This window comes from Parasteatoda tepidariorum, chromosome 6 (genome assembly GCF_043381705.1).
Source record: "Parasteatoda tepidariorum isolate YZ-2023 chromosome 6, CAS_Ptep_4.0, whole genome shotgun sequence".
In the NCBI taxonomy this organism is placed as follows: Eukaryota; Metazoa; Arthropoda; class Arachnida; order Araneae; family Theridiidae; genus Parasteatoda; species Parasteatoda tepidariorum.
The window spans coordinates 89850361-89872731 of NC_092209.1; the positions used below are offsets into that span (position 1 = coordinate 89850361).

General features: G+C 30.3%; 1 protein-coding gene across 2 annotated transcripts in view; it reads right to left on the reverse strand.

The window, feature by feature from the left end:
• LOC107442572 (serine/threonine-protein kinase BRSK2) overlaps positions 1–22371 on the reverse strand; it is a 189986-nt gene that overhangs the window by 95217 nt on the left and 72398 nt on the right. For both annotated transcript variants that reach the window (XM_071182844.1, XM_071182845.1), the window contains exon 2: positions 1951–2045. In XM_071182844.1, the coding sequence (XP_071038945.1) occupies positions 1951–2045 (95 nt within the window). The remainder of the gene's footprint in view (positions 1–1950; positions 2046–22371) is intronic.

The following is a 22371-nucleotide window of genomic DNA, read 5'->3' on the forward strand; positions in this document are numbered from 1 at the left end:
TTGTCTAAAAAATTATCGTTAGCTGTAAAAGACATTAAAAACTTTTTGAAATTTTTTTTTCCTTAATTTCATAGAAAAGGATAAGTCTTTTATTAAGTAGTAGTTTCTTACGTGGAACTACGGCACCGCAGACCGCGCAAAGCATGAATATTGCAGTATTGGGTTCTAGTGTTGGTGTACTGTAGTTTTGGTTGAACAAAAAACATTCCTAATTTACCAAAAAACTGAATGTTTTGTGCTCTAGCACAGGTGGGATCCATTATAAGATTTTATGAAACCTGACACATCTTTTACAATAGAAATATGTTTAAACTAACTAAACGAAATGATGTAAAAAAAATGATAGTTCAATTGATCAACAGATCGTCTGCCGTCTTAATGTCATTGTCACCGCACAAATGATTATTAAAATTGAAACTTCATCGCCATTCTTCATGTTCACTAGGGGGACTGGGCAATGTTATGGTTTTGGCATCGCGATGTATCGTCACACTAAGATCGATATTTTGATGCATCGCGATGTTTCGGTACATTAATGTTCTACATTTGGTACTGCGTATATTCGATTTTTCTCTCTTTTTGATTGATTAGTCGATTAGGAAAATTATATTCTTAAAATAAATTCAATCCTCAGAAATGTAAAACAAGAAATCTAACAAAAAATGCTATAAATTCGTCTCGTTATCAGCAATAGTTTTTTTTTTTAAATCAATGAATCAGATCAGCGATATAACACATTGAAAAAATAAATAAATGAAAAATAAAAAAATAGTAACAACTTCAAAATTAACAAAGTAAGCAGCAAAAATTATCTAAGTATTAGCAAATAATTGATTGCAATGTGAAATCAAAATTAAAACGCACATTGAGCAAAGCACTTATTAAAATCTTCAAATACAGAAAATTCCAAGAAAAAAAAACGTTGCTGATGGATTGAAAAAGAGTGAATTCTTAGGAACAACTGACGCGAAAAGGCACTTAACTTCCGACTCGCACCTTCCTCCTTCTTAAATTTAGTTCATTGCTATCAATGTTTATTAAAAAAATAAGAAAAAGTAAAAAGGTAAAATGAATCCTGGAATAAAAGTAAAATATTTACAATTCGCAATTAGTAAGTTGCATTTTTTTTTAAATAAACGTTTTTAATAAACCAAAGGTTTTCGTTGTTTTCCTCTCCATGAAAAAAAAGCCTTCCATGAAGGCAAATTTCTTCCAATACTTGATCCAGGAGTTTCCTTCTCTTCTTGGGTTCAAAATGACAAGGTTTCAGAGTTGAACATTAGTAGTCGTAAACTAAAAAATTGAGTTGGCTGTTCAAGGCCGGTAATAAAATCCAAATAGATCAGCGATGATTGCATAACATCGATATTTTTCGATACATCGATTTATTGTTCAGTCAGTTAGTCTAACTAGATATACCTCCTCCACTTCTATCCAAATTTGGATAAGTGGCTTTCCAGGATTTTTATTGACTTTCGTCGGACAAGGTTTTATCTTACTTGTCAGAACAACCTGTTACAAGGTGGAAAAAGTGTAGAGAAAATATGGGGGTACATTTTGATGAATGAAACAGTTTCTTATGTCTTTAACCTATCAGTCAACAATACTTTTCTTTTCCTGTACATTTCGTACTAGACAACCTAATAATTACTTCAGAATAAATCATTTAAATAAACAATGTTCTATATGTAACATAAATGATCGGATTTCCAATTTTTAGTTATGTAATCTATTTCCTATTACGAGAACCCATGAATCGGTTTCGGTTGTTAATGCATCGCTTAGAGAAATTGACGAAGATTCGGAATTAATCCGAAAACTCGTTTCGAAAACCATGCTGTCATATGCGAACATATAATCTATAGCGTGGAATATTATTTTTTAAGTACAGCTTTATTAAATGTTTTGAACAGGTAAAAACAAAATATTAAGAAAAGAAAAAATACATACCTTTAGGAGAACAGATTCACTGAGTTTTTCCCTATTAATAATTTTAACAGCTACTTTTTTCCCTGTAACACAGTGGACTCCCAGTTTAACAAGTCCTGTAAGAAATAAAAAGTCATTTTATTATATAACCGGTAAGTAATAAAACCGGTTATTATGAATACTAACCGGTCAATATTAATAATAACCGCTTCTTTTGGTGAAAGTGAGAAATATCGCAACTTTAACCGTTTATTATTAAGAGTAACTAATGAAATTTTTTAAATGTGATTAAACGATTTATATAGCATTGGGACATGGGTTTTGTATGCGAAACGGTTGAAATCCGGTAATTATTAATACAAACCGGTAAAAATAAATAATAATCGCTTCTTTTGGTAAAAGAGGGAAATGAAAAGGGCAGTGGTCTGTGGTAGAATAATCGCCAAGTCTTGGAATATTCCGGCAGCAACCCACGAGAAACTAAAAAAAAAGATCTCAGAAAGGGACCAAATTGAAGGTTATTACTCGTAGCCCCCGGGAAACATTTACATGTTTATTATTTTTTTTTTAATTTTTCCAGTTTGAAATCAATTTAGCGCCTGGGCGTTTGTAGTTGGCGTCGCAGATCACGATAGGAAAATATCCCCAATAAAAACGCGAAAAATGACTTTGACCAAATTTCTTTAGTTATTACTAATAATAACCGGTTATTAAGATAAATTCACTTAATTTATTCATTTTAACCGGCTTATTTGGTTATTATTAATATTGACCGGTTAGTATTAATAATAACCGATTATTCACATTAACCGTAACTTATACACAAATTTCTAATTAAGATGCATAATTGTTTAAATATTCAAAAAAATATAAAGTTTATTTCGCATATTTAGGAAAAAAACATTCATAACTCTTGCATAAAAAACTATTTATTTCTCAAATTAATTTTAATGAATTTACACGGATTAAAAAAATGTTTCATAGTGCTGCTATATTCAAATTTTAATAATTTTGCATTATTTTAAGTTTTTTTTTTTTTTTTTGAAGTACGTTTTGTATCTGGTGCATTATTAAGTTTGCAACTGAGTTCCCACTATTTCTTTTATATTTTTTATAAGTTAGGTAAAAGTTAATTTTCTTTACCAATTTTCCTTGTTGTTTGACGCGAATTTTCGTGCAAAAGATGATTTAATCTCCCTTCATCAAACTCAACAAGATCAGAATAAAATGTGTCATTAAGGTCAAAATTTTATTTTCTTTAAATTAGCATCAGAATCACGGACGGTTTTTTTAAACCGTGGCAACCTTCTCCACACACAGCACAAATTTCACGAGCATCTTTTTCAACCTCAGAATCTTGAGTAAACACAAACAGAAGGAGGTGTTTAAAATGTTCGTTTTCTCCACTTGACATTAACAGGGTTCGTAGCCAGATATTTCAACAAAAAATTAGCACCTTTTAAGTACTTTTGAAGCACTCAAAAAATATTTTTAATCACTTTCCAAAAAAGGAATATAATTAGGATCTGTGCAGTAATAAAAATTATTTTTTTCTATCGTTTTAAGCTCTTAATTTATAAGCATAAAATCTATAAAATTCAAAAACATTTTCAAAAACTTTACATAATTATGATAAAACAACTAGTTTTTGATAAATAGTGCAGAGATAATTTTGAAAAATCATGAATTTTTTGTAATTTAGAACGACAATCGACGCGGCAAAGAAAAAATATCTTATTAAAGGATAGAAAATTAAGCACTTCTTACAAATCCCGAATAAAAAAATGCACTTTTAAGGGCTTTTAAAAAACATAAACCAAAAATAAGCACCTTTTAAAAACGCTACGCATTAACCTTAATTAGCTCGAACGAGTCGTGATGGTTCAGGGGATAGAGCATTCACCTATCAATGAGGTGACCCGGGTTCGATCCCAGTGATGGCTGGTCGATACGAGTTCCGCATTCGGCTTGCACCAACCGCAGTGCTGACGTGAAATATCCTCAGTGGTAGTCGGATCATGGGTTAGAGCACCTTTGCCGTCAGACTAACCGTGAGAGGTTCTCGTTGTCTTCCTCTCCATGTAACGCAAATGCGGGTTAGTTCCAACAAAAAGACCTCCTAAACTTCTCCCAATACTTGATCTAGGAGTTCCCTTGTCTTCTGTATTGGGTTCATAAATACAAGGCTACGGAGTTGAACATTAGTAGTCGTAAATCTAAAAATTGGATCGGCTGTTCAACAAGGATTATAAAATAAAAAATAAAAATAAACAAAACTTCTGTTTTTAGGGGTCAAAAAACAGTTGAAACTTAACGTTGTTATTGGTCATATGTGGTTTGAACACTTCTATAAAATGGCCAGCATTTTGCTCGATGATGAATTTCCCTTGCCGATAATATATCCTTAAATTCCGTTATTAAGCACCAGAAAAGGGTTATATTATTCTCATACACATTAGCCTGAGCTTATGAGAACCTTGTGGTCGGAGTTTTGATTTATTCCGTGAAAAAAATGGCAATTAATTCTATTTGTAGCGGTCAGAGAACAATTGAAACTTACATTGTCATTAATCAGTATGACGCTAGGGTAAAGCCATAGGGGGTATAGCTAGACGGAAAGCGGTAAAAATATAAATTGCAAGATGGCAACCATAAGGTACTAAAAATGGAATGAATTAAAGATTTGAAAACTTTTTTTGAAGTTCTTTTGTTTTCCACATCCTGTTACGATAATTATAATTTATCTAAATTATAAAAAATATGTAAAACAATGGCTGGAATCGTGTTTCTCGAGATCATTATATTTTCTTTCTGTTGCTCTCTTCTAAATTCTTTTTAAAAAAATTAAATAATTCTATAGAAATTTTATTTATTTAAGTTTTAATTCCTTTTGCAAAAAAAAAAAAAAAAAAATGTGTCCTAAATTTCGAAAACCTTTTTTTTGAGAGCAGAAGAATTTTTAAAATATGAAAATCTGACTTTGAGTAAGAAGTTATGTATTATAACAACTACCAAGACAAAAGAAAGAAGAATTACATCATCAACTTTTACCTACAGGTCCTGGCCGAATTTTTGACACACTAGAAGATTTTATGTAAACTCTGAATTATCAGGTGATGCTATGCACCTTTATTGCTTTTACACGGCAGAAACTGGTTTATACTTGTTTACGTTAGTGTATCAATTGGTGAAATTAGACTATATACTATATAATTATAGAATATTTATTATATCAGGTATTATATTAGTATATTATAATAATTAGATCAAATCATTAGACCCACTGCCGTGTTTTAATAGTAGCATGCTTTGCACGAGTTTATATCCCATACTTTCATATTTAAACATGCATGTAATGTTTTTTTTAGAAGAGATTTTTTACATACTTCCGATTTGTATTTATTTTTAACGTATTGCATTTCAATGTTAATCAATTGATACACGAACTTAAGCAAGTGTAAACCGGTTTCAGTTGCGTAAAAACAATACAGCTGTATAGTATCACCTGAGAAATTAAGATTTTACATAGGAATTTACAGCGAGTCTAATAATTTGGTCAGAGACTGTACATTATGTCAAAATAACAAAAATAATTCCATTATCTGATGTGCTAATGAGCTCAATCCCTAAGAAGGTTTTCAAAAACATCTCTGCAACCTCATTCCAGCTGTCTTTTAGGGGTGTGTGTGCCATCTTCCCGGATAGACTGCGGGGGTGTGAACAATCAAGGAAAAGATTGAGTTTCCTGCTTCATCACACACACCCCTCCACAACTCAGCGGGATCTTCCCTTTAATTATCAATCTAAGCAAACACGCAAGTAGACACATACTAAGAACCGCCATTTTCTTTTTAAGAAAGTCTTTTTTATATAAATCAATGAAATCGTGCATAATTTTGTCCTTACAATATGAATGCATAAGACTAACTTTTAAAGGAAAGCACACTAAAGTTATAGGGAATCATTAAATTTATTTTAAATTTACTTATGTTTATCATACGAATATGAGACTAGAATTATTAAAAAATTTCCCCTGTTAAATTTTTAAGGTCCATCAAATAATCATTTTTGATGATTTCATTTTTTTAAATAAACGAACATACAAAGTTTTTTCTCTCGGGAATATGGGACTAACTTTTAAAGGTGCTCCCGCTAATGAATTTTCAAGATATATCAAATTATTATTTTTTAAAGAAAGTCTTTCTTTTTACAATCGTTGAAATTGTACGAAGTATTATCTTAGAGATATGAAATTAATTTCTGAAGGTTGGCTGTTTTATTTTCAAGATTTATCAAAAATGATTGTTTTAAAAGAAAGTCTTTATTTTTTTTAAAATGTCATTGTAGAAAGATTTATTTTTGGAACATGAGAATAATTTTTAAAGGTTCATTCTTTAATTTTTGAAGTTTATCAAATGGTTGTTTGAAAAGAAATTATTTATATATATATATATATANTCGGATGCTCAAAGGGCAACCTTCATCAGTGCATCAGAAAGAAATGAGAGAAAAATAGGGTAAATATATAGAGAAAGGTGACGTCACAAGGGGATTAGAGCAACGGCTAATAGGAGGGAAGGGTGAAAGGATGACGACGAATGGGAAGCAAGGAACAAAAAGGTGGGGGGGGGGTTTGCCACCTTAATTATTATTAAGACCATAAAGGATTAATATTAATATTAGGACCATAATTAACCATATACTATTTAATTTTAAAACTATAAAGGATTAATATTAAGAACATAATTAACCATAGACCATTTAATATTAAGATCCTAAAGGGTCATTATTAATATTAAGATCATAATTAACCATAGACGATTTAATATTAAGAACATAAAGAAATCAAGAATTTTTCAGAATAAAAGAAAAGAATGTCCAGAAAGTTGCGTTCAAGAAATGTTATTCTGATACTTATCGATTTTGCTTACACAGGTCGCCAATAAAAACACAGTAAATTTAACTATTTTATTTTTTCTTCTCTTTTTTAGTGTTTTTCATTTATTCTGAATAAAAATGATGAGAAAATAATAAATATAGATTAATTTACTTACCCAGGTGAAATGGAAAAATATTGTTCTTTTTAACTTTTTGACGTAATTGAAATAACGAAAATTTATTAAATTTATAATTATACGTAATAAGGAACTGTTTTGAATCCCTTCCACAAACTCAAAATTTGTGGTGGGAAAAAAGTAGGCAGAACGTTAATGAGTCTAATATACTTTGATAGAAAAAAATATTCATGGATATTAAGTTAGATATGTGCTTGCAAATCTCTGAAAAATGTGCTCAAATCTACTGGTCTCATAAAAAAAATTCCTGATGAATGCATAACTTAAAACAAATACTTTATAAAAGATTTTCTGATGAAAAGAATGTAAAAATTGAAAAGAAAAATGACGAAAGTTTACTTTACTTAAACTCCAAAATTTTTTATAAATTATCAAAACAGCCGAAACCTCAACTTGCCACAGAAATCTCTTATAAGAAATAATCTATGAGTGTCTCGTTATTTAAACACTTTGTCTTGACCCGATATCCTACATTCAAGCAACTCACTCTTGGCACATCTTATAATCGAAAATATTTTTCTAGGCCCAACATCTGACATTCGAAAACATTCTAATACCCCAAGATCAGACATTCGAAAACATTCCCCTAAGCCCAACATCGGGTATTCGAAAATATTCTTCAAAACCCAACATCTGGCATTCGAAAACATTCTTCAAAACCCAACATCTGGCATTCGAAAACATTCTTCAAAAACCAACATCTGACATTCGAAAACATTCTTCAAAACCCAACATATGGCATTCGAAAACATTCTCAAAAGCCCAACATCAGCCACTCGAAAACATTCTCAAAAGCCCAACATCAAGCATTCGAAAACAGTCTCCAAAGCTTAAAATCTGACATTCCAAAACATGCTTATGCTCTTCTCAAACACCGTCTATCTGCGATCTGTTCAAAAAACACCAAACTTTCTTCTGTTACATAATTTTATAAAAGAAGGTTAATCCTTTATTGAAAACTCTGGAGAATTCCGAGAACAATCACTTCTACTCCTCTTCGCAGCAAGTGAACATTCTGAGGAAGCTAATGACTGCTTTGCAGACAGCTTGTCCAGTTCTTTGAATTAATTATCCCCTCGTTTTGAAGTACCGATGCTTATGAGATAACTCTTACGCTTCTCTTTGTTTAAGTTTCAAATTGTGCTCTTCTATACTGTCTATAAGGTTCATTTTTATCTTCAGTTTTCATGGAAAAAACTTCTACGTGGAAGTTTGTTACAGTCATTTCATTTTCTCCAAGACTACTGGCACCTGATTCCATTAGAGCTTAATTTCCCTTCGAAATCAGAATATCATACAAATCCATGAATCCATAGTAGCTGTCACCAGGCTCATGATCATTTCTCAGCTTTTCTTCAGGATAGAGAACATAAGAAGCGTAAGGTGATATATCAGAGCAAAGACATGATGTTTTTGTTGTAAGTGGGAGCCCTTCCATTAGTTGGTATTCGACTGATGTATTGAACGTAACCAATCAGTGTATGAGGCGGTTGAAAAAAATTCCTCTACGCCGTCACTGAATTCTTCATCCATTATTTTGTTTCATAACCGTCGTTGAACAGTCGACCCGACTGTTTGGGCTTACGACTACTAATGTTCAACTCCGTAGCCTTGTAATTTTGAACATAATCCAGAAGACAAGGGAATTGCTGGATCAAGTATTGGAAGAAATTTGCCTTCGTGGAGGATTTTTTGATGGAACTAACCGCATTTGTGTTACATGGACAGGAAAACCACGAAAACCTCCCGCGGTTAGCCTGACCGTAAGGGGACTCTAACCCATGATCCATCTACCACTGAAGATATTTTAATTTAACTACTGAGTGTAAACTGGATGCGGAATTCGTATCCACCAGGCAATCGCTGGGATTCGAACCCGGTTCACCTCATTGGAAGGTGAGTGCTCTATCTTCTGAGGCATCACAGCTCACTGAAGAACATTGGAAGCATTCCTCAGAGAAAATCTCAATTATTTTTACCTTTTATATTTATTTATTTTTCGTGTTCTTGTGCAGCAAATTTTTTTTGTGTCTAAATTAAATTGCATTAGTTTATTCAATTATCAACTTGTTTGAATATCCAGATAGAATTTTGTTTCCATTTTCCCGATGAATTGGATCTCTAATTCTTACAGAAATGCAAATTTCTAAAGGCAAATTTAATAATTCATGACGAAATATAAGAGTTTAGAAACTTATCGACGCATGTAAAGTATCGATACATTTCTTAAAAATGACGGTTACAAGTTTAGAGATATTTTGATGTTATATAGTGTAAAAAAAACTACTTGAAAAGAATATAAAACATGCAATAATTATCAGAAATGAAATAATCACGATAATTAAAAACAGCATAAATATCAAAAGCGCGAAATATGTAATCAATAACCATAATTATAGTATGAGTTAAGATCACCATTTGAACAATAGAGTACGGTCTATATTTTTGACGGCGATAATTAACTAATTCAATATCAACTGTTGAGGAGTTTAATTTGGTAAATGAAAATATTGACCAAATTAAACAGTTAAATTTAAAAAATACTACGATGTATGTAAAACATTTCTGGAGATAAATCTATCACTACAACCGATATAATTTCCGGTATCTACAAGCATTACTAAAAGCTCTTAAACATTCTTTAAATGAAAGACTTAATACATTTACATTAATGTTTGTTACGACTGGAACATATTTTATACCAACCATTTCATTTCATTACAAATCGCAGCGCCACCTAGCCATAACAACCTTCGTCATAAAATACCACCACTAAAACCTCCAGAGAGAATCTCTACTTTTGCAACTTTACGAGTAAACAAGGAGGTAACAATTTGGTGCAAAGCCTCGCCTTTTGTTCATCCTCGTAAAATGTCAGACTCTATTGTGAAAGATGCCAAGGTGGTTAATATAGGAGGGGATATAAAAAATGAAGATCTTATGTCTGGTGCAGAGAGAGAAAAATAGAATAAAGCTGCTAAACGTGAAGTTTTATGAAGATGCGGTATTTGATAAGGCACGTGTTATAAGGCTTGATTGCTTACGATTGTAGCGTTTGGGTATCCTGCATAATTTATACCGAAAAAAATATCTAGTTATTTAGTCTTTAGTTTTTTATGCCAATTAGAGTTATCATTATACTTTTTAATTTTTTTAGAAATACTAGATAATACTAAAACATACTAAAATTCAAAAAGTAGCTCCGAAATTCCTCTATAATTGAATTTTTTTTTTTTTTTAAATTAAATTATTTTTCGGAAATGTACTAACAATTAAAAAGATATTCTGAAAATCATGTTTAGAATCGTTTTCCTCAAAAAAACACAGTCGATTTCTTAAAAAAAAAATCAATAAAGTAACCAAATACACAGTCGATTTCTTAAAAAAAAAATCAATAAAGTAACCAAATACTTTAATTAATACTAAAAATTAATTAATACCAAATACTAAAAATTAATACCAAATTTTAAATTAATACCATTTTAAATTAATAAAAAAATTAATACCATTTAATTAATACCAAATACTAAAAATTAAAAAAACTGTGTAGAAAAAGTCCTCCCTTTATAGAATTATTGTTTTTTTTTTAAAAGATCACAATCTTTTTCACAGAAATATATGAAAAATTCATAGAATTATTTTTTTCCCAAAATACCTTAATCATTTTTTTTCTTCAGAATTATATTAAAATTCAAATGATAACTCCAAAGATTTTTTAATCATAGAATCGTTTTCCTTTTCCTTTTTTTAAAAATATAAATAAATAATAACTCAAAATTTTTTTCTAAAACTCTCCCATTCATAGAAATATTTTTTCAAACACCCTTAATATTTTCTAAGCAAATATAAAACGATTCTAACAATCCACCATTTTTGAAATCGTATTTAAAAAAAAAAACATTTATCAGATGACTAACAATTAGAAAAGGGTTCCGAAAAACCTTCATTTAGAGAATAGTTTTCGCAAATAATAACAACCTTTTTCTCAAGAAATAAACTAAAAACTAGAACATGATGCTCCATAAGTCCTCCACTTATAAAATTAATCTTTTTTCAATACAGCCCTTGGCCAAATTATTCGGCACACTCTAAGATTCTATGTAAAATCTTAATTATCAGGTGATGCATTTTATACAGCTTTATTGTTTTTACGCCACTGAAACCGGTTTGCACTTGTTTACGATCGAATATCAATGAGTTAGCATTGTAATGCAATACGTTATAAATAAACACAAATAGGAAGTATATAAAAAATCTCCTAAATAAAAACCCGTTTCATGTATGTTTAAATATAAAAGTATGGCCTATAAACTCGTGCAAAACATGTCATTATTGAAACACTACAGTGTGTCTAATGATTTGATCTAATTATTATAATATACTAATATAATAAATATTCTATATTTATATAATATATAGTCCAATTTATCCAATCGTCGAATTTCCTCATTTAACCCATTGGTACCCGAACATAAACAAGTTCAAACCGGTTTCAGTGGCGTAAAAACGATAAAGCTGTATAGTATCAACTGATAATTAAAATTTTACATAGAATCTTACAGTGCGTCAAAAATTCGGCCAGGACCTGTAGGTAAAAGTTGATGATGTAATTCTTTCTTCTTTTGTCTTGGTAGTTGTTATAATACATAACTTCTTACTCAAAGTTAGATTTTCATATTTTAAAAATTTTTCTGCTCTCAAAAAAGAGTTTTTTGGAATTAACACTAGATTGCCTAAGGAAGTCATTTTGACTGCTTTTAATTTCAATTAGAAGAACGATGATGTCTATAATGACACAATTTCTTAGAATTTTGTAACTATTTGTACAAGATATAATTTTTTTTATTGTTAATATTTACTAATAACTTGTTAAATAACTGTAAATAATATAAAAAAAGTTAAAAATTAATTTTAAACAAATTTATTTACGCATTCACAATCCTGTCATTTTGACTGCTTTTAGGCAATATAGGTATATACTAATTTTCCGTCTTTCTAGTGTTAATAACAAAATATCATTTTGAAATCTGGTTACTTTATAATGAAATCTTAAGGCATAAAATCAAAACCATTTATTCGGTTATAATAAGTATTCAGTTTTGCATACTTTACTAAAGGTTTGGTAATAAGAACTATATATTTGAAAACCAGAAATTCTCATAAACTACCAAATGAAGTGTTTAGCATTAATTAGGATATAGAATCTTTTTTTACCAAAATTTTCATTGCCATGCAGTAGGCTAATTTTACCAAAATAATTTTTCCGTGTATCACATTTCTATTTAACGGAAAACAACACTAAATTAACGAAAATTTTAAGACATAATCAAAAATAAATTTCTTCGGGAAAAATTCCTAGTATGTCAATTCAGCTATTGCAAACAAGAATTTAGAAGGCCGCAAAAAACATACTAAAACTGATAAGCCTAAACTATTTTATAAATCAGTTTTCTACTAATAAATTAATGATGGCAAGCAGTATTTGAACAGTATTGAACAGTATTTGAAACATAAAGTCGAATACGTTTTTACTGTTTATAGAACATTTTACAAATTTACATAAAAATCTCATTTGTGCTTCATAAAAAAGGGATATTTCCACTTTGAATGAAGTCAAAATATTTTTTTCTTGTATCGTAATAATATCGTACAAATTAAGGAAAGGATAATATTACATTTATAACGCTTAGGTATCAATTTTATTGCATGAATTAACGTTTTTATTTTTGAAAACTGGAAGATTTGAATCTTCAAATGTAAATCAGTTTGCATAAGTTTAGCAACAACAAATTATTTAGCATTTGTTTTTAATTAAAAATTATTACTCTTCAGATTCGTGCCAAAACGATAGTTTTATACAGCTTAAAATAAATAGTTTTTAAAAATGTGCTTTAAAACAATTTTTTTTGCAATATCTTGCAGATAAATTAGTTTCCCTATTCATAAAAAAACATATTATAAAAAATGAAATTAAGAAAGTTTACTCGTAATGTAAGTTCTTTCTTACAAAGTAATAAATTATACAATATTTACAGTATAATATTAACTCGTTTGAGTACCATTTCTAAAGAGAGATGCTTCTTATTGACAGAAATGTCAATCTTTCATTTTTCGAAATCCCCCATTCATCATCAGAACATAAGTGATTTTAAGTTGTGCCCTTTAAATTTTAGGAACAGGAATAGAAACTTTTGTTTGTTAAATTATTTAGGGAATATAATTGAAGACGTATTTTCAATAATTCGCTATTATTGGAGTATTTTTTTTTCATTGATTAACTGAATTATATTTATTTTATTTTGTGTTACATCAACAGAAAGAATCAATGAAAAATTCTATCTATCTATTCTAAAATTTTTGTGTACTCAATTGGTACATATTTATTGACGCAGGAGGTTTTATACAGCAGTTTAAGCTGCTATACTACNGGAAAATTTTTTTTTTTTTTTTTTTTTTTTTGAAAAATGAATTAAAACTCAAGCGCGTCTAATAATTTGGGACTGTAGTTGTAGAGCACGCACTCTTTAATACATTATACAACGTTTTATCTTCGACAACTTTAAGAACACCGACCTTAACACTAGAAAGATGGGAAATTAGTATTATTGCCTAAAAGCAGTCAAAATGACAGGATTGAGAATGCGTAAATAAATCTGCTTAAAATTACTTTTTAAAATTTTTTATATTATTTACAATTATTTAACAAGTTATTAGTAAATATTAACAATAAAAAAAAATTATATCTTGTACAAAAAGTCACAAAATTCTAAGAAATTGTGTCATTATAGACATCATTGTTTTTCTCATTGAAATTAAAAGCAGTCAAAATGACTTCCTTAGGCAATCTAGTGTTAATATCATCATTATATGAAAGGTGGAAACAAAATATCTTTTTCTTCTCTTCCTTCAAGACTTTATTTACACTAACCGAAACGTAAGTGAAGAAATTGCGTATGACAAATCTTTTCTAAGGTCTTGTCTCCCTCCATTTATAACTGAAGCCAAATGAATCAATAGCCACGAACGTTTATATAAACTTTGACGTAAGTCACCATGGAAACGGGAAAACGTTCAACTAACATCTGTCAACACCTTTTCTAAAACGGGAAACACGGAGAATTCGCTCCTGTTTTGACACTGACGCTTAATCTTATGAGGAGTTCTAGACATACGTGCTTGTAATGAATATGTTTTATAAAAAAAAAGATATGCCGAAGGAATTGTTCGATAAAACAATTTATTTTAATAAAAAATTCCACTTGCATTTCTGCGTCGCAATTTTCTGAAAAGATTGATAACGAAATGGGGATGGAGAAAAAAAAAATTGAATTTTAAATTGAAGGTCAAAGGGAAGATTGTTAGTTTGCCAGTGTTTCCCAAACTTATGACTTTTGTTTACCCTTTCTAAATTTTTCGTAAAGCTGTGTACCATTAATAAAAAAAAAATGAATGTATTTTTTACTATAAAAAATTGCAGAAAAGTTAAAAATCACAACTGGTTGTTGACACCACCAATTATTAACTGTTAACTCTGAACAAAAAAACAATAGAAAAATACGTAATCGTAAACTTTCATGTCTAACTTAAATAAAAATTTAATATTGTTAAAAAAATAATATTTAATTGTCTTTAAATAAAAATTCTTGAAATTTTCGTTTGATGAAAGATATTTCGCATAAGAACGCGTACCCCTGGGGGTACGCGTACCACACTTTGGGAAACACTGGCTTAATGTATTGGCTTATACCATTTAAAGCATGAAGCTCTTATTCATCAAAACTCTTCATTGAAATTTTATTAGATTGTTAGTAAAAAGAATTATACAAAAAAAACAAGTTATCTGAATTGCAAGAACAGGAGCGTAATGACGTAATTTTGAATCCAATATAGAGGACAAGGGATCTCTCTTGGATCAATCATTGGGACAAACTAGCCTTCATGGTAGACTTTTAGATGGAACCCACACTTGCGTTACGAGGAGTGAAAAACCACGAAAGCCTCCCATGGTTAGCCTGAAGGCAAATTTACTCTAACCTATGATTTGTCGACCATTGAAGATATTGTAAGTAATTTTTGTAATCGGTGCAAACTAGGGCAGAATTTTCATCTCTGGGATTCAAATCTTAGTCACCTCATTGTGAGACGAGCCCTGATTGACTTGAGTAGTAACTCATGAATAGAGCGAGTTTGGTGTAAGCCTTATCACTCATTGAAGTTTAAATTTAAAATCATTCCCTAAATGTTTATGAACTCTATTCTGTATCAACTAGAAATAACACTTAGGTTAGAGATATTCAACTCCAAATTTGGTTAAATATCAGTTCTTTTTTTACATCATAAGAATACAATAATGTGGAAAATATTTTTTATATAAAAGATAAAACTTAAAGAAAGGTGGTCACTAAAACAAGGTTAACGATTGAAGAAAAATTCGAAAAGAACTACTGCCCTAGTTGTGGTATTTGAAAAACTTTTTAAACTTTACAAAATTAATCTCGAAAAATAGAGAAAAAAAAATTATATTTAACTGCTTCTTAGAATTTGATTCTACATTGCATGTTAATAAACATTTAAGCAACTGGTTTTCCACATTTATCAAATTCAATGATTTTATTTAAAAACCGGAGTTGAACAGCAGACCCATTTTTCAGTTGATGACTAGCAATGTTGAACTACGTAGGCTTGTAATTTCAAACCCAGTATAGAAAACAGAGGAACACTCTTGGGACAAACTAGCCTTCATGGAGGACTTCGCGATAGAACTAACCCACATTTGCATCACATAATTCGTTTCAACCTAAGCAAATATAGACGAACCTCTATTTTACGATATCGCCAAACCTCGATAAAAAGTTCTCTACATGGAAAATTCATTAAATAAAAAATCACCCTTTGAAATACTTAAACAATACAAATCTGGTTCAAAATTCATAAACACTGAGCATAATTAAAATAGCAGTTAATACACCTCTACGTTATAAATTATTATCGGATTGTTTCAAATGTTTTGAACATTTCATCAGATGAAAGTTTGGTGATTTCCTCATCATTTCTGTCTTCTTCGTCTTTCTCACAATTTATTGCTGTATTGATTTTATTTTTCACACTGTCCAAAATATCCGTATTAATGTTTTCTGTGGTTCAGAATCAATAAAAAGAAAATCATTAATCAGTACATCATTCGTTAATTCATAGTTCTCTCTTAGCTGTGACCAAATTTTTTTAAGTTCCTCTATAGGGATATCATCCACATACTCCGCAATTTCCAAATTCTCCTCTCAAGCTAAGAATCCAGATTTAGCAAAACTGTTACAAATAGTATGATCTGTAACATCAAAGTTCAGTGCGTTAGAAATGTCTGTTCTGCTTTCTCGTAAATTGATTTTTGGCATAGATTCCTGTATGAAATGCAAATAAGAAGGGGTTTTACTGCTTTCTCTAAAAGTTGAGTGGCTGCGAAAATGAATTCAGGGTCATTTCCCCCATAAAATGCGTTAACAAGTTTGAACTGTTCCTCAAATATATTGGGAAATAGGGAAAGTGGATGGTCAAAGAAAAGTTCGTTAAATAGAAAATTCACTCTGCTATTTGGAAGTTATTTTACAAAGAAATTTCCAAAAAGTTCTTGGTTCCTCAAAAATAATCGTAAAAATAGAGAAATTCGCAATGGAAGTTCGTTAAATAGAAGTCTAACTGTACTTGGGAAACTATATCTCATTTGTTACTAGTAAAATAATAATTTTACTAGTAACAAGTTTAAATCTTTTCCCACTCAAAAAATTTTAATGGGATAATAAAACTCCCCTCCGGGGCAGATTCAAACTTATCATATCCATAAAGAGTAACACTTTTTAAAATTATTTCCAGTTTTCTCTTTATTATTTTCTGTATTCAATAACTCAAGAGCAGGCCTAAAAATAATATTCATCTTATCCTATTCTGGAAACTTACTTTTCACACCTTTAATCCTAATTAACCTATAGTTACAATTTAAAACTTGCGCATAACAATCAAAAAAATTCGAAATTAATTAAAAAGATAAATAAACGTAAAATTGTAATTAAATACCTACAATTAAAATTACGAAAAATTACATGAGATAAAATTTAATCAATCAACGTAGTAGGTCTTACTCATTTCGTGATATTACATAAAATTAGAAGATTAATTTTTAAAACTAAAAGAAACTAGAAAGATCAATAGAAATTTAAAATACTTTATTTAATTCGTCTTCCAATGATTCGGGAGCAGTATAATCTAATCATAGGAACAATTTTTCTTATAAACGCGTTTGATTTTTCTCATAAAATTGAGCTACAACAAATTAGAATTTATCTTACCTATTTACAAAAAGAAAGATGATTTAACTCCTGATCTGTTATTAATGCATAAGAAAACTAACTCTATCTCTTAAAAACATTTGCTGATAAAATATACTGTTTAAAAGATAAACATCTAATCCATTTCCCATTAAAAATTGTCTTTTCAAAATGAAATAAATAAATGGAGAAAAAAAATTTAATTCGTCGGAGATCACTTTTCTTAGTTTCCATAGCAACGAAAATTAAATTCTCAGTTGCAGATTGAAAAATTTCATTTCATACATTTATTTACTCTTTTTTTTATTATTCTTTCTTTACTTTAAAAATTACACTCTCGAAAATACGACTTTGCAGCAATGAAATTGTGAAGATGACGATTTGTTGCAACAAGATTAGATGATGTTATAAATTAAAATTTGAAGTATTTCAATTGAATAAATTAAATATTTGATCAAATAAGAAATGTTGATTGGATACAATGTTTAATAATTTCGTCACACTTATTGAAATAGTTTTTGTTTTTAACTATAAGCTTAGTCTCACTGAATTTACACAAATTTAAATAAGTTTAAGTTATGCAAATAATGATCGGTCATTAACCCATTTGCTTCAGCTGTTCCATGTTGTAAGAGCCGTAAGCAAAAGGTTAACAATTATAAGTAAATTATCTTAAATAATCAAACACACAAGCAACATTAAGCGTTGACTGTTTGCCAGTAGAGCGATTATTATTATTATTATTATCGTCGTTGAACAGCCGACCCAATTTTTGGATTCACGACTACTAATGTTCGACTCCGTAGTCTTGTAATTCTGAACCCAATCCAGAAGACAAGGGAACTGCTGGATCAAGTATTGGGACAAATTTGCCTTCGTGGAGGACTATTTTGATGGAACAAACAGCATCTGGAAGACCACGAAAACCTCCCATGGTTAGTCTGACGGCAAGGGCACTCTAACCCATGATGCGTCTACCACTGATGATTGATATTTCACGTCAGGACAGTGGTCGGTGCAAGCCGGATGCGGAATTCGTATCGACCAGTCATCGCTGGGATTCGTACCCGGCTCACCTCATTGAAAGGTGAACGCTCTATCCTCTGAGCCATTTCGGCTCAAGTCAGTAGAGTTGGTTTGAATCGATATTTAGAGCTCTCCCTTCCCAATGACGTGACTCAGGTTCGAATCCCAGTGATGGCTGCTCGATTCCAATTTCGCACCCAGCCAGGTCCGCATCGAAAGAATAAGTTATAGTAATTGAAGAGGCAACCTCGGTACTGAAAATGGTCTTCAGCTCTGACGTCACGCGTCCCGATCCAGTGTTTATTCGAGCGTGTTATAAATTTTATGTAAAATCGTCGAAGTCACTTTGCTAATTTAAATTAGGTATTCCAAAGTCCTTTATCTTCTGTTTACTTGTTGTTGATAGGTACCTTGGATGGTGAGGATAAAGTATTCTAGTTTTGGAATTTTTAAAATTTTCATAAAAATGCCAAGCAATTTCTTCTGAAACTTGTTTAAATGTGTTTTATTCGGGGAATAATAATGAAAAACACATTATATTTTTTCTAGTTGGGTAAAATTAAAGCATGACAACTAACACGCAATATACATATTTTTACTTTAAAGTTCGTTCCCACAATTTCGTATTTTACCCAGAATTTGGCTGTATCCAATCTTGTATTCGATTTCTTTTTAAGGCTCTTTGGATCCTTGACTTAATCCAGCTACGATGGAGCATGTTAACGACCAAAACAAACAATGTTAAGAAAAAGTCGTGATGGCTCAGGGGATAGAGCGTTCGCCTTCCAATGAGGTGAACCGAGTTCGAACCCCAGCGACGGCTGGTCGATATGAATTCCGCATCCGGTTGCACCAACCACGGTGCTGACGTGAAATATCCTCAGGGGTAGACGGATCACGGGTTAGAGTTCCCTCGCTGTATGCGTGGGAAGTTCTCCTGGTCTTCCTCTCCATGTAACTCAAATGAGGGTTAGTTACATCAAAAAGTCTTCCACGAAGGCAAATTTCTCCCAATTCAGGAGTTCCCTTTTCTTCTGCATTGGGTTCAAAATTATAAGGCTACGGAGTTGAACATTAGTAGCCGTAAACCTAAAATTTGGTCGGCTGTTCATCGACGGTTATAAAATAAAATAAAAACCTTACAGTTGAGGCACGAAAACCAAAAATCTTAGAACTGAGATGATGTTCAAAGCGTGAGCGAGAGAACATTTTCTACCTTCCGTTTCTCCTTGTAATTTCAATGGAAAAAAATCGTTTCAGGAATTTTAACGTAAAAAATCTTAAAATATGGTATTTTATGGTCTTATAAGAAAAAATAAACTGGAAGTATTTTGGTTACCTAGAAGGTCAAAAAAATTTAATTCTCAATTCAATTAATAAAATTAAGTTCAAAAAGTAGATTTCCGCTAATTAATCGCAATTCGAAATTATTTTTATTAGATTCGAAATAATTCCGATTAATTTCACAAATCCACTTATTAAATTTTAATTTTTTTAAGATTTTTTTAAATCAATATTTTTTTTTAAATTTAAACCCTGATAACTAAGTTATATCTTACCAACAGCAAGTATGTATTTTTGTTAATATTTTTTTTGTAAATTATATATTTAAGTTTGAAACTATTGAACTATATTTAAACCATTTCAAATGATCAAAAAGTAAAAATACATAATTGGGTACTTCAAAAAGAAGAAGACCCCCCATACCCACACATGGGACCCATGTCGTCAGCGCCTGCTAATCTAACAGCAAAATGGCGTATTAAAGTTGAGCTAAGTTTCTCTGCATAAGTTAGAATGCTAATTAACGCTACATTAATTCAATACAGAGCCGTATCACACATCGAATAAGTTGAAATATTTCTCGTCTACTTTTTTTACTTAACTTAGATTTATAATTTCTTTATATATTTTATTGTCAACCGTGATATATTTTTGTTTTGTGTACCTGGCAACTTCAATGCATTATTAGTTTGTTTATGTTCTACGTCCTTGTCTTTCTCTTAAGTTTCTGTGCAAATATATATAGTGAAATTATTGAAATCTATGAGAAATAATCTTTAGAATGTGCCACTTAAGAGAATTGATACTTTGGGGGGTTGACTTACTCTAAATAGAATGGGAAGAACAGCTGCTAATGTAAACAAATTCACCTTTTCTACAACCAATCAAGATCGAGATACCTACACTAAGCCACTTGTAGATGTCCCATTGTTTTCAAAGTATTATGTAAACAAAAATTGTCATTTGTAAGTTTTGATCTACATTTCTTTTTCTATTTAACAAAAAGCAAAATGTTATTAATTAACTTCGCATTTGAATAAAAAGAGAGATAAAAAGCAACGAGTTAAAGGCGACAAAAGTTGCTACATTGTTTAATTATGCGTAAGCAAACTTTTTTTATAGAGCTTTTCAAAACTGCAAAAAGTAATCTTTATTCAATGTCACAAAAAGTTAATTTTGACGAAAAGTCTCAGAAATACTATCTTAAATATCTTATTACTTGGCCTATAGAGAATGAAAAATCACACCTAATAATATATTTAAATGCAATCATTTCCGCCGAAGTACGCATCCGATAAATTTAATTAAATCCACGTTCCTTTTTTTCTCTCTTCCTCAACTCTATTTAGAAAGAACGTTCGAAGTAGAGAAGCATTTTAATTTTTTAACTTCCCATTTCTAAGAAAAATCCAATTAGAGAACTTCTTTTTTTTTTTTTTTTTTTTTTAAAGGGAATAAGGGTAATAAAGGAACAAGGGGAATTCGAGATTATAGTTTTTAAAATTTAGAAATCAAGGTTTTACATTAGGGGGCTGTATATAAATGGCAAAATGCCTTTGTATAGACAAAGATTAAACAATTATTTTTCAAGCGATTTAAAATGTATTTAAAATACAATTCTTTAATTTCCGCAGAAAAGACACCAACTACATTTTTAAAAAAAAAAGTTTTAAACACCTATTTTTTATTTCAGCAGGGACGAAAACAATTTTTATAAAAAAGAATATTTTTCAAAGAAATTGAAACCTTTTCAAATATATTTCTAGTTTAATTCATTTAATTCCTATTTATCTCTCTAGTTTCTTGTAGTTTAAAAGATTAATCTCCTAATTTTAATTAATGTCTGGAAACGAGTAACACTTACTAGATTGATTGATTAATTTTTAGCTCATATAATTTGACGTAATTTTAATTATAGGTATTTAATTATAATTTTACGTTTATTAACCTTTTTATTAAATTTCGAAATTTTGATTCCAAGATTGCATAAATTTTAAAGTTTTTTGAAATTTCCTTCTTAAACCTAAAATTGGTCACAGATCTGTGAACCATTTTTTAAAAAAATAATAATACATTTTAAAAATTAAGAAGAAAAAAAAATTGTTTACTAAATTTCAATTATAATGCTTTAAATTTATGTATTCTTAGGTTTTTCTGATTTGTTTTTATTAAGCACTCCAATGACTTATGGATGCGAATTTTGTTTCCGAATCACAGAATCATCGAATTACAGCGTGGAAGTATCTTCAGTGGTAGTGTCGAATCCTCATAGGTTCGTATCCCCTTGCCGTCGGGTGAATCGTGGAAGGTTTGGATGATTTTTCTCTCTGAGTAACACACAAGTGGGTTAGTTCCATCAAAAAGTTTTCTACGGAGGATAGATTCCCTTAATCTTTATACCATAAGTTCCTTTATCTTCCAAATTCAAAAAGCAACGGAGTTGAACAGTTGATAGTCCATAACCCAAAAATGGGTTGTCTGTTAAACACCAGTTATAAAATATATATGTATGTAACGTTTGGGCGTGAATTTCAGAAATATTCTATATCCTAATGTCAAGACCTTACAATCGGGTGCTTTTGAGCAGTGGTGGGTGGCTCAGGGGTTAAAGCGCTTGCCTCCCAATGTGGTAACCCTGGTTCAAATTTTAACGATGGCTGGTCGATACGAATTTTGCAACCGTCTCGCACGGACTACAGCGCCTTAAATATCTAAAGACAAAGGTCTGGAATTTAAGA